The sequence below is a fragment of the Chanodichthys erythropterus genome, chromosome 12 (assembly GCF_024489055.1).
Source record: "Chanodichthys erythropterus isolate Z2021 chromosome 12, ASM2448905v1, whole genome shotgun sequence".
Classification (NCBI taxonomy): Eukaryota; Metazoa; Chordata; class Actinopteri; order Cypriniformes; family Xenocyprididae; genus Chanodichthys; species Chanodichthys erythropterus.
In genome coordinates this window covers 22,377,372-22,394,893 of record NC_090232.1, presented here as the reverse complement: position 1 = coordinate 22,394,893, position 17,522 = coordinate 22,377,372, and the positions used below count along the sequence as shown (strand labels likewise).

The 17,522-nt window shown below is 36.8% G+C and overlaps 1 protein-coding gene across 3 annotated transcripts in view; it reads left to right on the top strand.

Moving 5' to 3' along the window:
* The window catches only part of cntln (centlein, centrosomal protein), a 135,812-nt gene that overhangs the window by 86,699 nt on the left and 31,591 nt on the right, over positions 1 to 17,522 (top strand). For all 3 annotated transcript variants that reach the window (XM_067404558.1, XM_067404556.1, XM_067404555.1), the window contains 3 exons: positions 9,434 to 9,519; positions 14,035 to 14,129; positions 16,319 to 16,800. In XM_067404558.1, coding sequence (XP_067260659.1) covers positions 9,434 to 9,519; positions 14,035 to 14,129; positions 16,319 to 16,800 — 663 coding nt within the window. The remainder of the gene's footprint in view (positions 1 to 9,433; positions 9,520 to 14,034; positions 14,130 to 16,318; positions 16,801 to 17,522) is intronic.

Below are 17,522 nucleotides of genomic sequence, written 5' to 3'. Positions count from 1 at the left end.
TAATATATGTGTGTTCTGTGTATAATAATTATGTATATATAAATACACACACATACATGTATAAATTTAAGAAATATATGCATGTTTAAATAAATATATATATTTATATATATTTTGTATGTAAGTATAAATATTTTATATATAAATCTAACATTTTTCTTAAATATATACATGTATGTGTCTGTATTTATATATACATAACTATTATATACAGAACACACACATATATTACGTAAACACAGACTTTTATTTTGCAAACGACTAATCACGATTAATCATTGCACATCCCTAATTGTATACATAAACCATTTATTGTTGTAGTCTTGTGTTTATTATATTCATGTTTAATCAAAGCGCTTCTATCTTCTTTTTATTCAGTTACAGCGAAAGCATGATGCCCATAAGGGATTTTCTGAAACGATGTGTGTTATATTACTTCTCTGAGGCATATTTGGAGTATCTGCTCAGGGGCGCCCTCTGGCATCCAGTATGAAACAGACGTATTTAGTGCAAAGTAATGCTCACTCTATCATATTCTGGGTAAAAATAGGAAAAATAATATTCCTCTCCAAAGAACTTTGAGGGAAATGTATAACCAGTATGTTTTTCTCCAGTGTACATAAGTTTACAGAATTATTTTATTTGATTTTTTTTAACAGTGGATGCATAAGAGGCACATATTTCATATTAAAAACATGGACTCCATTTTTTATTTTGCATACCTCCTGACAAAAATAAAGAAGATTTGTATCATAATAATATAATGTTATAATAAATCCTTTAGACCTTTCTAATTAATTATAGTCATAGGCTGCTTGCATGTTAACCCCACATTTTTTATACAAATGTTCTGTAAAATAAAAATATTATTATTATTATTTTCTAATTATTATAGTAATATTTATCCTTAAACACTCTATTTTTTATTTTTAATAATGAAATTTATTACAATTGTAATATTTCTTATTTGGTTAAATATGTTTATTTAGCAATAATGATGATAATAATAATAATAATAATAATTAGTCCAAATTGTCCATTTCTGCCCTGCACCAAATTTGAGACTAATCCCTAAAGGCGTTCGCACACCAGACGAGAAGCGCAGCTCTGCACCATATTTAGAACCACTTGCAGGTATCGCACACCGGATGCGAACATTCTATTGTCAGTTTGTGGTCAAAAATATTGTTAGGTTTAAGGACATCAAATTAAGATAATGTCTGTACTGTGTTATGTTATGACTGTACAATTAAATACAATAGTTGCTGTCCTCTTTCACTGAACATTTTACCTCAGGGTGTACGTTAACTGAATTAATTGAGAAACTCATCTGAAAATATGATAACATCAGCAATCTTTCTCCACATTGATTTCCGTTTTTTGTCTTTAAAGATTATGAGGTTCGTGGCACAGAATTCAGGGTATTTCCCAACTTCATTGAGTTTAGACATCCTTTTCGTTACTGCTACGCTAAATAACTATAACTTGTGTTTTGTGACCTGGTTCCTCTAATAGGTGGAAGCACACGACACTGAATGTAATCTTACACAAATTCAGCTGTTAATGTATAAATGAATGCATGCATGACAGTTCAATCTTTTCCCATCTTGTTTGGACTCTATTTGTTTAGGACATTGTGGGAAATGCATTGGTAAACTTTCAAGACTTCTACCTTTGTGCTTTATACAATTGAATGCCACAGAGGAAAGAAGGGTGGGCCCCTCTAATGTGTGTGTCCCCTCTAATACTAGCAGCCAACCACAGCACTGGAATTGAGAAGCGCCAATTGTAGTCTCCTCCTCATCAGAAAGGGTTAAAGGTACCCTCCTTGTTCTGAGTTTCTGGATCATCCAGTGAGATATTAACAGATACAGAGACATTAGCAGATATATCGTTCTGAGTCTCTCATCTAGGGAGACTATAGCAGATACGCCGTCCTAACTCTCCAAAGGTGAGACAGAAACAGATTCCATGCTCTTGGTCTACAGCTTGTGAGGCAGAAACAGATGGGACCACATTCTGAGCTTTCAGTCTGTGAGGAAAGAGACATTAAAAAACACTACGTTCAGAGTCTTCCCCAGCGAGACAGTAACAATTAAAGCATGTCCAGAGTCTTCATGCCAGAGAGACAAAAGTGGATTGACCAAGTTCTGAGTGTATGGTCTAGAGGCAGAAGACATACAGACACATTTGCAACAAGGTTAAGCTCAGGAGAAGAACAAACCTTCACTTCAAGGTACCTTCGTCTGTGTGTTCCAGATTGTTAAGGGCCTTCTGCACCTACTTCAGGGCCTTATTGGTGTGTTCCAGTTTTTCATCCCACAAAGCTTTGTGTTCAAGGCTGTTGAAGCAGATTCCCGTTCCTTTCTCCACTGCATTGTCACCCAGCACAACCAGTGGAAGACGTCACAGCTATTGGGCTGCTCATTCCGCCACATAGAACGTAAATATCACTTTACCAAACCTATTTCCAGAGAACTTGGTATTGTTGTATATTATATAAAATAAAGTTCTTCACCCTATTAGTTTCAGAGAAACAACAGTTTATTTTTCCATAAGATAGCGTAACTCTGCCATAGCCACACCCAACTTAAAGGTGCATATAATGCAATAGGACATTTTTGGAAAGGCTAGCAATAATGAGCTCGCTTTCAAATCATAACATCCCACCCTCCTTTCAGAGTGCTCTCCAAAGCCACGCCTCCTCCAAAACACATGAAGGCACACACAAAGCTGCTCTTGGCAAAGCGTTGCAAGAGACGGCATTAAACTACCTCATGTCTTAAAACACATGACATTACAATAATAATGAATGTAAACAACTTGGAGAGCTTGTTCCTGACTCTGCAGATTAATTTCGTTGTTGATACTGTTGACATGGACATAATTCTGAGTCTGAGGATGTGAACAGCTCAAGTTAGGCCCAGTTTACACTAGTGTGTTCTCATTTTAAAACAGCGTTTTAAAATGAAAACAATCTGTGACTCACATAAACTCTGCATAGCATGAAACATGCTTATGGTGTACGATGTCTGTGCAAACAGGGTGCGCAAGGGTATGTTAAAACATACGTTGACAGGCAGGTAGGACATCATTTCATTTCATTCGGACCGACATATTAAGGTCCTATGTCTTCCACGGACGATATATATTTATAAAAATACATCTAGACCAGGGATGGACAACTCCGGTCCTGGAGGGCCAGTATCCTGAAGAGTTTATCTCCATCCCTGATAAAAACTCACTTGCCTATAACTTTCTACTAATCCTAAAGACCTTGATTAGCTGGTTCAGGTGTGTTTGATTAGGGTTGGAGCTAAACTCTGCTGGACACTGGCCCTCCAGGACCGGAGTTGTCCATCCCTGGTCTAGATGTATTTTTATAAATATATATCGTCCGTGGAAGACATAGGACCCCATCCCTGATCTAGACTGTTTAACATGGTGATTGCTATCAGGATATGAGGTGACTTTCAACCAGTACAACAAAAAATCTTTCTGTAGAGAATCACCTATTGCACCTTTAATCACTTGTTTTATCTTAACTTCTTGTGTTCATCTTATGCATTTTATTCTTTTATCATTCATAGTATTCATTTTGTAGTTGTGTTGATTTACTCTTGTTTATCTTTTTTTTAATAAAATGTATTACACTTGTGTCTTCCTTGTGTTGATAATACAGAAGCGGCTCTACAAATTAACAATATCTCACAAATCCTTCAGATTGGTCAGATGACAAACTCCCTCCAATTTATTATTGTATTTATTTAGCAATCATCTTTAATCATTATTTTACTGTAAAATTCCTTAAATGGTGCCCCAAGGAAAAGGGAGAAAGCGGTCACCTGACACTCTTACACTCACCATTTATGCTGCCCATAAATCACTACATGCTGTATTGTAAACACTTAATTTATTTTAAGGTGGACTCAATAGAATTTCGGTCAAGTAGAGAGAACGAGCAAAAAAAAAACAAAAAAAAAACTGCAGAACAAGAGATGGGACACAATACAAAGGAGCTCAAAAGAATATCAGTGGAATGAAGGTTTATTACTGGGCAAGCACTTTAGGACCTGCGTTTATATTAGAAAAGCTTTCCAGCACTGGAGAGAGCTAAGTGGGAAGACCTGAAAACAGACGCGAAGGCTGCTTTGTTCCCGCTTCTCATGTGAGTAACATGATTTTGGTTGTCTGGAGCTGCTGTGCTGTTTGCGACTAACTACAAACGCTTTGTATTTACTCTTGTGTACTGTACGTTAATTTTTTGTGGTTCCTTGTCGTTCATTCAACTGCGCTTTATTTTTCGTGAAGCATTTTGTTGCGCATCAGCTGTGATAAACAGACATCCACTAGCATTGCGTGTGTAACAGTGGCCAGATAGTGAGAGTTAAATTTGCAGTTAAACCACTGCACACTGACGACTGTTAGAGAATTGCGGTGTTTACCGTCATTGTAAGTGCACTCGCCTCGCATGCCAGCAGCGAACGGGCCGAGGTTTGAGACCGTTTGGAGCAGGATGGTTAGGATTGGAGTGTGAGTTTTGGAGGCAGAGCAATGAAGAGAGGGGTGGGCTTGTTTGGGATGATTTCAAATATCAACAATGTCCAACAGCGTTGTTCAAAATCTACTTATCACACCTTTAAACATCATAAAACATCTTTGCTTCATACCAAATTCAGATGTAATAAATGGTTGCCTATATGCCTATATATTTCATATTTCAACATCTTTCAATCTATTTCACACATTTCAGTCTAGTTTGAGAAACGTTAATGTAACGCATTAACTAATGTAAGTAAGAATAAATGACTTACTCGTCAGAAATTATGTCCTTCACTTGATCAAGAAATGCATTGAATTGCGTTCTTCTTCTGAGATAGATCCTGGCTTATTCCTCACAGCATCTTCCAAAAATGATAAAATGTAGATTAACCAGATGAACCTTGATGCTTTTTGTTTTATTGAGGTGAAGGAGTTTTAAGGCTTACATGAACCATTACCATATGAATAACCTGCACTGATTGTGGGTGTGACCACATGTCTGTGTGCCAAGTATACGCTAGTTTTGGTTCATTTTTGTGATGTGTCTCAGTAAGAAGTTCATGGAGACCTAAACGGCAGAAAGTGCACCCTGTTTGTTTTCTTTAATTTACAAAAGCACAAAGTTTTGTTTTTATTATGAGTTTACATTAATAAATGTAGACCCTTTACAGTTTGAATGATGTATTACTCTCTGAATGACCAAAAAGTAGTATTTTAAGTTATTTCAGCTATTTTCCTCCTCCTACACCAGAGGGTTAATCTCTCTCTCTCTCTCCATTCAACAATCGAAAAATTATGCACACCCGAGGTGTAACAGCCACAACGTGAAGTGAAGAGGCCTGTTACACCTCTGGTGTGCATTATATTTCAACAATTTAAACAGCCCTCCATCATTTATTCTTTAAATATGTATGATCCTGGATACTGATTGGTCAATACAGCATTTATCCATGCTAAAATCAATTAAATAATAAAATCAGTGAAATAATATGAGTGTCACAATACCAAAATTTCAGTAATTGATACATTAATGGTAAAGATGCACGATACTTTATGACAATTTTCAACTCAGTGTCTTTCAAGCTGTTTACAGTACCATTTAGCCTTTGATGGTTGTGCAAATAGTGGCCAGCAACCAGCTCCTCTGTGTTATGTCATTGATTCTGGTGCAGAAAATCTGAGAGCTGTCTAAACCTTGAATTTTGCATTACTGTTTTTCTCTGTTCTCATTGGCCTAGCTTAAAAGAGAAAAAAAATAATGAAAACATAGTTGTTTAATGTTATTGCTCTAAGGCCTGTGATTACGTCAAAAAAAAGATATGATGGACCTTCAACATGTATCATCATCACTTCCTCATGCTCTTTCAGAGAATATATAATCATATGGTTTTTTACTCCTCCTCCTTTTGTCTACACTTTCATTCTTCTCCTTACATCTCCACTTTTGTTTTTTTTTTACATATACCGAAATGTATCCAACCAGCATGGAAGCTCTAGAGAGGGGCCTGCTAAACATTCTTTACTAATAAACATCTGTTATTCAAATGATGTGCTCGCTCAAAGACACATCGGGACTGGAAAGAAGAGGGGATTGATGAAGAGTTTCACACCAAAAAATATATATTTATATATATAAACTATGGTGTTGACATGAAAAGAGAAGCTGTATTAACTGTTTTTATAGAGTGGCTGGTGGGGTCATGAGAGACCTACAGCTGATCTCCACAGCTGGAATGCTAATAAACCACCTTGTGGTGCTGCTTATATATGCTGCACTCTTGCACAATACGACAAGGAGTTCACTTTAGAAGCACAGGTTTTATATCAAAAGAGGTGAAACATGGTGATTAGAAAAGGGAGTTCATGTTCATTTCTGTGGACAATCTCAATTTGTTAGTGGATCATTTCTTAGCAAAAAACAAAAACAAACTGGGTCCCTTGTTGTGTTACAACAAGTATTACCCAGAGTTCTTTGCTAGTAGTTACACTATGATGAACTAAGCCACTGCAATTCAGCAGAGGTTCTTCTACTGCTGTATTAGAACAAATGGGAGGGGAACTAGGTGTGTGTTTCAGGTGCAGATGTCTCACTGGGCCCTACCCCAATCCTCAACAGACTTCTTTTGGGTCCTAATAATAACTTGAAAGTGCCTCTTTTTGCCCCTTTTAATTAGTCTCCAGAACCCATACAGCTAATTGGTGGTTCTTAATTGGGTTTAGATTCGCTACTTGTCTGTTCAGATCCCCCCTGCACCCCACCCCAATCCCTTCTCAGTCTAGGTGAAAAGAAATCCTCACACCCCAGCCAGGGGTTTTATGTTTCTTGTCACTTAGCACTTTGATTTCTTGGTGAATTAAGAGCTATTTAATTAGCGGGGTTTCTTTTTATATCTCCATCTCAGTGGGGGAGAGATTTGGATGGTGTCAGAGTTGAAGTGATTTAAAGGTAAAAGAGGAAGTTTCAAAAGCAGTGGCTTAACACACTTTGACAGAAACTTACTGCATTCACAGTCTAGATTAAAAATTAATAGAATGAGTACATTCATGTACAGAAACAACAGGCATACGTGTCAAATAACATACTAACATTATGGCCTCGTTTACACCTGGCATTAATATGCATTTCGTATCTGAAAGCTTTTTGGGCCAGACTGTATTTACACCTTTATGTGTCTTGTCTCCAGTATGATCATATAGAGCCTGAGCAAATCGCTACTTGCATATACTGTACATGATAGTTTGCATTAACTGAAACATTTTTGTAATTTTCCATTTTAAAAACGATGGATACATGAAAATGTTTTTCTTTTGTTTTCTATCTATACTAACCCCTCATTAAACCATGCTAATAGGGATTATTGGAAAAGTGGAAAAAAAAAAAAAAGTTTTATTTATCAAATCACAGTGTGTCTTTTGATGCATTAGAGTACTTCTGTAGGCCAACCCGGAAGTTAGTGGCGCAAGGGTTCCCTCGATTGAAAGCTTTTGCATTTTTCCCATAGACTTTTGGAAAATCGCAAAAAAAAAAAAAAAAGGCTGTGTGTTTAACAAAGGGTTATGACACTTACACGTTTTGTCTATCAAGATAATCTTTACAAGTTAACACAACATTTATACATTTTGAAGCCTAAATAAAGTCGTCAGATATAAAAAGCTAACAGTAGGCTATAAACGGACTAAAGCACACCATGGTCGCGAATCAACGTGACCACCACCAAGCTTCCTCAAACTTTATTTAAAAAAAAAAAAACTTTATTTAAAAACATGCTTGCTGATTATGATCTGCGTTGTGTATGAATACTTATCCACTTTTTCATGAGAAATGCTGTCCAAATGTCCTGTTTGTCATGATGATGTCTAAAGTCCCCGCCAAAGGAAGTAGTCCCTTTTAGCAACTTCTTAGCAACCGCCGTTTTTAAGACACAATAAAGGTTTAAAAAAATCACAGTCCTAAGTCCTAAAATGCTAACTCGCTTCTGGGTTTTGCATACAAAAACACGTCATCTCTGAGGTACTGGCTTTTTTTTTACAATACAGATTTTTTTCAAAAGCAGCTTCACAGTAATAATAGGAAAATGAATGGACAGAGATTGTTTTGGCTTTACAGAAGCTCTAGGAAAAAGTTATTATTGAGCTAAAGTTGATTGATTGAATCGTTTCCGTTGTAAAAATCATTAATTATTATCTTAGGGGCCACTCACATGACACCTTTTTAACTGAAAACAGGAGACTTTTAATGCGTTTTTGCCGTTCATTTACATGTTTAGTCTATAGGTATACATGTTTGAATGTGTATGTGCATTGACGCTTAGTCTTTCTTTACAAAGTGACATTGCCATATTGTCTGGCCCACATAATACAGAATTGTTTGTCGTTTCCGCAGATCCATGCAAACTGGAATCATTTTGATAATGTTTTATCTATACATAGGGAAAGGAAAGGGATGGAGGCCTTCGCCGGGATAGTTTAGTTGACACTTCAGGGCTGCATTGTCATTGTGTCTATGTGTAGGTCCTCCTTCATCTCATCTGGATACGGCCTGGATCTGGCAGACTACGGTAAACCTCAGAATAATCAGAGAGAGACTAATATTAGCGTAGATGCCATTCTTCTTATAATGTAGCGAGTACATCAGGTGTTATGGGAAATGTTCCCGGTTCCGGCTGACCTAATTTATGCAGCCAACAATTCACATGATTTGAATTATAGAAGTAGATAATGTGTTATGTGTATGCCATAGAAGTAGATAATGTGTTATGTGTATGCCATGTTAAAGAGATGTGTTTTTAATCTAGATTTAAACTGACAGAGAGTGTCTGCTTCCCGAACAATGCTAGGAAGTCTGTTCCTAAGTTTAGGTGCTAAAAAGGAAAAGGATCTACTGCCTGAGGTTGATTTTGATATTCTAGGTATTATCAACTGGCCAGAATTTTAAGATCGCATTAGACGTGAAGGACTATAATGTGTTAAGAGCTCCCTCAAGTACTGGTGAGCTAAACCATCAAGTGCAATCCGGTTGTAATACAATCACTGAAAACGTATGTTCTTTCCAGTTGTAAGGGGCTTTTGAGTTTCCTGATAGAACTGAATTATGCTTTGGGTTTGTTGTCAGTAAATGGACTGCACACTTCAATAGCTTATTCTTTAAATCAGTACAACTGAGATGTATGTATAAATGTGTGAGGAAAATATACTATTATATTCATTTCAGAAGTGATATTGACATTGAAATAAATCATCTTTCTTGTTGTATTTCTAATATAGTCTATATATATATATATATATATATATATATATATATATATATATATATATATATATATATATATATATATAACTTGACAGTGTGGTCATTCCTCCATCTAATTGGGATGCTGTTGGTTATGTTTAGAGCTAATCTGGAGGAGAAATTAAATGCAGCCCTGGATACAGTTGCAGCTCAAGACCTACAAGAGTGTCGACAGGAGGAAACGCAAGGTATCACACACATCATACACACATCACAGACATCACTTATACTGTTAAATCTACTGTAATGTACCTGATGAGTGATTTTTTTGTTTCCTGTCTTTCTCTGCCCCATCATATATGACTGTTGACCAGTGTTATATTATTTATATACTATTATTGTATGCTATTAATGTTTTGAATTGGTCTTTGGTTTAATATTTCAGTTCACATTTTTAATTTTAGTTTATGTTTTGTAATTTTGTTATGCTTTTATCATCTTTTTATAGTTTTTTTTATATATATATTTCTATTTAGCTTCTATTTACTTTTTATTTTAGCTGTAGTTTTAGTAATTTTAGTACTTCAACTTAAAGACATAGTACACACAAATGAAAAGTGTGTCTTTTACGCTTCCTCATATTGTTCCAAACCTTTGTGACTTTTTCTTCTGTGGAACATAAAAGATAAAAAAAAAAAAAAAAAAAAAAAAGATATTTAAAAGATATTTTGAGAAAATGTAGAGGAAAATAGAAAGTCACAGTTCTGAAACTACATGAAAGTGAGTAAAAATAAAAATTTTAAGTTTTGGAACTGATACAGTTCTGATATTTATATTTTATTATACTTCAGCCTTTTTTTAATAATTTTAGTTAAAGCTGCTGTCCGCGATTTTTGGCCCTCTAGCGGTTAATAAACAGAACTGCACGCGTCTTGCGGAGGAACATTGTAGCCGGAGCTACTTTTCTCCATGTATGTCTATGGCGAGTCACGCAGTTACTGTGATACTCTGCGACGGGTCCTACCAGTCCGGTCTGAAATAGTCCGAATATAAACACTAATTATAAGTGTACCATAATGATTCAGGGTAAGACAAAAAAACGGTTTGGAAAATGGATTTATGTTGTATATTCTCATTATATAATTTTTGTAAATCTTTAACACAAAAAAAGTTGCGTACTGCAGCTTTAACAATAACAACACTGCTATTGACCTATTGTATTCCTTATATCTGAGATTATTTCATAATCCTCCTCTTTCCAGTCATTTACAAACTTTAAGATTTGTTATCAAGATTATCCTTCCCTTTGGTCAGTGGCAAAGTTGGGTCATAGGTGACACAGGGCAGCAATATTCAGCATTCCCCTCATGCAGCTGCAACAGACACACACTTTCATCTTTCATCCGCTTTCTGTTTCAGTGAAATCACGAAATAAAATTATGACATGACCATTAACCCATGAGAATTTGAGAGAGGTAGGTCCAGATGTGCTTTCGGAAATCCAATTTGCTGTATTCCCAATTGATTTCAAACTCACATGGCTCTTTCCACACCCTCAGAAAGGAGCTTGTACATTCCTATCCGTCAAACGCTCCATCAGAGCGATCTCTAGTGTATAAGCACCCTAAGTTCTTTGGGGAAAATTGGCCAAATCTTGGTAGGGACATTTCTGAAAGTTGGTACCATTCCTACATAAATCCATGCCTGTGTAATGAGGAATCGTTAGTTATTATATTTATATAACAATTTTATTATCACAACAGTGTTTTCTAACATGGCTATTCTGTAGTTTTATTTTGCATTGTGCCCACTGAATGCAACCACGAATACAGCATATGATGTGATGTCCAATTTGCGAACAAATGACTCTTATGAACTGATACTTTTAAATATCCCGCAGGTTCTTAAAAAGCCTTAAATTCAGTTTTATCAAATTTAAGGCTATAAAAATTCTTAAATATCTTAAATGCTTTTATAAAAGTCTTAATTGTAATTTCAAGAGGTTTTAAAAAAGACCTATTATGCTTATTTACATTTTCAACTTTCTGTAGTGTGTAATGTTGCTGTTTGAGAAAAGTCCACTCCAATTCTCTATAATAGTAAGCACTGTTTCTGAACTCTGTGAAATGCCTCAGTTGTAGTCTTGGTTTTTCTTCCAGCAACATACACATCACAATATTCCTCATTTAAAAGACATACACAAATACAGGGGTGAGGCCTGGATGAAATGTGTTAGTGTTTTGAAACTCATTGTTATGGTAAGGGTTGTGAAATTTCCAAAACACGGTAGCGGTTGACCTATCACAACACACTGGTCTAGCTGACCAGCGTTCTTTGATCGCTTTCTATATATAATTTAATCACCATTTAAATAACAGTTTATTTTCATCCTACCAAGAGAAACAACGTGAATTTGACCGTTAAGTCACGGGTTTGATTTACTGACACATAGACAAAGAACATCTGACTGTACATGAATCGTTACAAATCAGATCAGGCATTAGAATTAACACAGATAAAATGTTGCATTACTGTTGAGTTGTTTGCAAATCATGCGCCGAAATGTGATTGATTTACCAAAGAGTGAAATACCGAATAGAAATAAATCATCCACATTTTTTAAAATAAATAACCATATTGCTAGCATTAGGATCCTTTGTCCTGTATCGCTTTATCTCTTAGCTCTCCTCCTCATCTCACTAACACGCCATTGGGCGGGGCTAACGTTGCAATGATGAAGTATGCGTTGATTTCTTTGCGGGAGGTGACGTTTCACAGAAATCGTATGCTCAAATGCAAGTGTGGATTCTGTGTAGACCTACTGATGGTCAAGTATAGTCAATTTCTTATGACTAGAATGGTATAGACAACTGCGTTGTATTCTATTGTAATCTAAAATCCAGTAAATCACAATTGACTGAAAAACTCATGTAAACATTCAGCTCATAAACCTCTGAAAGTTTGAAATTACATGTACAGATACTATGAGTGGCCATAGATTAAGAATAATAGGGGATGCAATTAAATATTGTTGTACACAGTGGGGGGCCTTGGAGTCAAAAAGGTTGAGAACCACTGCTGTAGACCAGTGTTTCCTAACCCTGTTCCTGGAGCCACACCAACACTACACATTTTCAAACTCTTCTTAATCCAACACACCAGATTCAACTCATCAGCTTGTTATAAGAGACTCCAAGACCTAAAATAAATGGGTCATATAAGGGAGACATCCAGAATGTGTTCTGTTGGCGTTCCTCCAGGAACACTGCTTAAGACGGTCTCATACATGTAATGAATATCAACTGTGTGATTGTGCAAAACAGATAACAGGTTTTTACATTTAGAGTTATTGTTTTTTTGTTTTGTTTGTTTGTTTTTTGTATTTACTCCCTTTTGTGCACACTGCATAATATTTTTTCCGACATTTATGAAGAAAGTCCTTCTAGACAGAGTGAACTCATGTTGAGCTTTGGTTCTCAGTGCAGAAGTGCTCTGATGTGGAATAAAGCTTAAAGCCATGGAAGTTTACAGTATAAAAAAGCATAATTAAAAAATTACATTTTATTAAAAATGTATTTTTACCATTTTATTTCTGATGTTGGGAGTTCAGTATGAATGGTAATGGTCTCTTCAATTTTCCTGCTGGTGTGCACACGCTGTCTTCAAATGTGACTAAAAACTGAGGTGATCGAAATAATAATAATAATAAAAAGGAAGGTATTGTTTTTGCCCTTAACATTTCAGTATATTTCTCCAAATTATTCATTTAGATTTTTGTATTGCAAAATTTGGAATAGCATGCAAAATAATTTGCTTGCATTAGATTGTAAAAATGTTTTACTTCTGTACAAATGTTTCTGTTGTGGGGTACTGCATTAGTATTATTAACCTACGAACTACAACCTAATGTGTCCACAAAGATAGTAAAATCTGAAATATTGACACTGTGGGGACATTTGGTTGGGCCTAGCAAGGAAAACCACTTATAAATCATACTAAATAAATAATTAAAAAAATAATAATAATAATAATAAAAGAATTAAATTTTTGTACAAATGCAGAAAGTTCTCTGTGAGGGTTAGGGGTAGAGTTAGGGGATATATACAGTTTATGTAGTATAAATAACATTTTCTATTGAAAGTCTTTAAAAACAAGTTTGTGTGTGTGGGTGCACATGTGAATAGGTGAATAGTATTTTTTATTCATTTATTTATTTATTTATTTATTTTATTTTATTTTTTTGCAAGTTTGTGCATGATAGAGAAAGACAGGTCGGTGACTAACTGGAATTTCAGCCTTGCTTCTTACTGTCCAAAGGTCAGCCCAGGAAAAAAAAAACTGATTGTAAATATTTCACAACATTTTCATTCGACAAATGAGCATCCACATTCACCATGAAACTTTTATTAACCCAAGGCGGCAGAAAGTTCTGGTCTCCAAATGTGTTTATTTTCCCATCTTTAAACAAGCATAGCAACAAAGTTCCTGCCATGAAGTCAAAAACACAAACTCCATCATACATTGACAATTACCCTCAAAATTAATTTGTATTACTCCACAATAATCTGCAAGATTGTTTCAGGTCAGAAGGTTTTGATTTGTGGTTATGAGTACCCTTTCTAAGTCTGTCCATTAAAGGCCTCTTTAAGAGCTCCATCAGTTGAATAGACCTGAAAAGACCAGAAATTATGTGTCATTAATGATAATTGATTTGAATTGGAAAAGTGGCTGTCAGGTGACAGTATGAATTTTTATTCCTTCAGCTGAGCTTCTGTTTCGGGAAGTGTCAGAGGATGTCAGGAGGAGCAGCACCCCCATAAAGACATCCGCCCGAAGAGTGGAACAGACTTTTAAGAAGGTATCAACCGTTGGCTGTCTGCTATTTACATTTTTGAAATTTTTCAGATTTTAGCTGAATTTTTTGAAGAATAATGAACCAAAGTCATAGAGATATGTTCCTTACATCATGCACAGAGACACAGATATTGGCAGATGTAAAATGTATGAAATGTCAGTGATAACGCTTACAATTAGAGGTAGCACTTTACAATAAGGTTCATTAGTTAAACATTAGTTAATGTATAACTAACTTGAACTAACCATGAGCAATACATTTGTTACTGTATTTACTAATCTTCATTAACGTTAGTTAATGAAAGTACAGTTCATTGTTTGTTCATGTTAGTTCACAGTGCATTAACTAATGTTAACAAGATTTTAATAATGTATTGGTAAATGTTGAAGATTAATGCTGTAAACATATTGTTAGTTCATAGTGCTTACTACATAAACAATTTATGACAAATTAAACCTTATTATAGTGTTATTATGTCAATGAAACAACTAATTTATTGATGCAAAAGTACTAGGGATGCACCAAAATTGACAAAAACACATTAAAATCCTCATCCCCAAAAGTATATTAATAAAGAGCATTTACCTGTGCATGAGCAGAGGCTGTGACTGAGGTTAAGCACAATGTTAAACAATGAGAGAAGCCCTCAACTTTCACTTGTGAGAACTTGCCACCTTTCCCTGTGTGCATTCTTAAAGGGTTTCACCCAAAAATGAAAAATGAATTCTGTCATTAATTACTCACCCTCATGTCGTTCCTCACCCATAAGTCCTTCGTTCATCTTTAGAACACAAATTAAGATATTTTTGATGAAATCCGATTGAAAGCAAGTTAATTTACACTTTCAAACATCCAGAAAGGTACTAAAGTTATATTTAAAACAGTTCAAGTGACTACAGTGCCCCTTTGATCGCGAAAGTGAAAGTGCCCTTTGCGGTCGCATCGCGGTGCCCCCGCGTTTCCATTTCTCTCTACCCGAACAACTGGAACATGATTTCTACCGAGGGAGACCCACAGAAAACCTGCCGAAAAAAAGTGCAATCAAAAGTATTGTAATATTGTAAAATTTATTTTTTTTTTAGTGTTTCCAAACAAAGTCTAATTTAAAATTTTCATTTTCAGTGTGCCCACAATTTTTGGTCAAAATTTGGCCAAGAATTTTCATTTCACTACATAACTACTCAAAACTAATACAAGTAGTTCACATGTGGAGCTCAATCATGTAAAATTGAATGGAGGCCATGCTAATTGTTAATTACAGTGGATGTGTTAAAAAAAAAAAAAATGAATGTGTTAAAGTACAGCGCGGAAGAAAAAAGAACTTTTCCTGTTGTATGGATCCCTCATTTAAGCCTTCAACCTGCGGAACTATCAACAGCACAGCAAACACTCTTAAGACTCATTTGAATGAAACTAAACTGCTCCGTTTGCAAACACTGCTGATGTTTGACACTGGGCCCTTCACTCATTTAATACAAGCAAATAATTTGTCATTAGCATTTAGCCTGAGCAAATCAAGCTCACTCTCTTTTCAAAAGCACTTGACTTCCCTTAAAGCAACATTTAGCTTGATTTTTGCTGGAGGGGCTGGTGAGGACTGAGGGAACGTTCTGAGCAGAGGAATGAAATGGTTTGTAGAATAATTCAGAGCAGATGATGGCATTGTGAGCGGTGCCAGCAGCTGCCATATGGTCGTGTAATGGGGGCTGTCATCGCCTTTATTACCGAATGACAAGCACCATGTTAAACTTAATAACCCACAGGGGCAGACTGCTGTTTATGTGCTCCTGCAAACGCATTATAAATGAAATAATTTTTGATGGAGTTGTGGGAGGGGGGCAAGTCGTTGTCAGCCAGCCGTAAAGGGGCCTAATGTTGTTTGAAAGGTGGTGTGCTGCGGCAGTAAGGCAGTGAGAGTGCTAAATAAAAGGCAGCGATTTGCCTGGGGGTATACACCCAGCAGGCATCCCCTCCTCTCTTTCACACCCTCCACCAGGATTTGACAAGCTGCCTAAATGGCCCTCTTTTATGTTTAGCCATGAGTAACAAATTTGAGGGGAATCACAGAGTGCTTGTTCACTTGCCCCGGAACGGACCCTCTCCATAAAGGCCAAATGAGAGTTTAAAGCACAAACATCTCAAAAAGATGTGGTGATCATTTGTTTTTCACGTGCCTCTGCGTATGCCCACAGATAGAGCAGTTGCAAAGTCAAATGGTCTCTCTGGAGAGCGAGATTGTTCGGTTGCGAGAAGAAAACCGGGCACTACAGGAAGCAAACAGAGCACTGGCTGGAGAGCGGGGTGATCTGCAGGCCAGAGTTCAGCTCCTGCACCAATGCAAGGAGGCCGAGGATGCCCAGGCCAGAGAGGAACGGGACCGACTGCTTGCCCAGCTGCAGAGTTCTGAGAGAGAAGCAAAAGATGCCATGAAATCTGCCGTCCAGGCCAGACACAGGCTGCTCAAGCTCCGACAGGATCTGGGAGTCCTTCGAGCTGAGAGAGATTTCCATCGGTCTGCGGCCAAACGCAAGGCAAAAGCTGGCACACTGGCTAACAACAAGATCAGGTCTAAACCGCCCTGGGCTGATGCCTCCAGCAGAACACGCATGCGCTCGACGCAGAACAGGATGGACAGTCCCGCCAAGGACGACTGGGAGGACATGAGCGCAGACAGGTACTTCCCCCACCTTTCACTATCCTTGTCTCTTTCTCGCTTTCCATCTCTCAAGCTCTCATTATTTTTCTGACTGTAGGGACAGCACGCATATGCAAAAACACAAGCAAACGGGTGATTGAATCCCAGCTTCTGTCTAGTTGGTATTCAAAAGAGAAAAAAAGAGCAAGAGGGGGGCAGAAAGAGGGAAAAAAAATCAGATCCTTTGAATTATCCTGGGATGCCTTGCTAGGAGCTTATTGACTGAAATTTGCATGTAGAATTAGCCACCTCTGAGCAGCCGAGTTGAACCGGCGCCAGAAAGCACCTGAACCCGCCTGCAGCCCCTCACTCTCTGCCCAATGCCATTTACACAACGTCATAAGGCCTGAAATTGACAGTTTGGCAGGTTAATTTAATTTGTGATTCCTTTGCATATTCATCCCTGACAGAGGAGGAGTCCCAGGCAAACCCTAGCCAATCAGTTGAGTTTTCTTGTGACGTTCCTGGTCCGCCATGGTCCCAGTGTCTCCCTTCTCTCCTCCTCTTCCTATACTTGCTCTAATTTAATGGGATAAATTTTGAATAACTCTGTTCGGCTCTCTACCAGATGTCTACAAGCTGTTTAACATCCTCCAAATCAAGCAGTATTTTCAGTAATTATTTCATGAAAGTTTTATGTCGCCTACAACATCAGAATTTATGGCATGATGGATGGTACGATGATTTCCAATGATACCAGT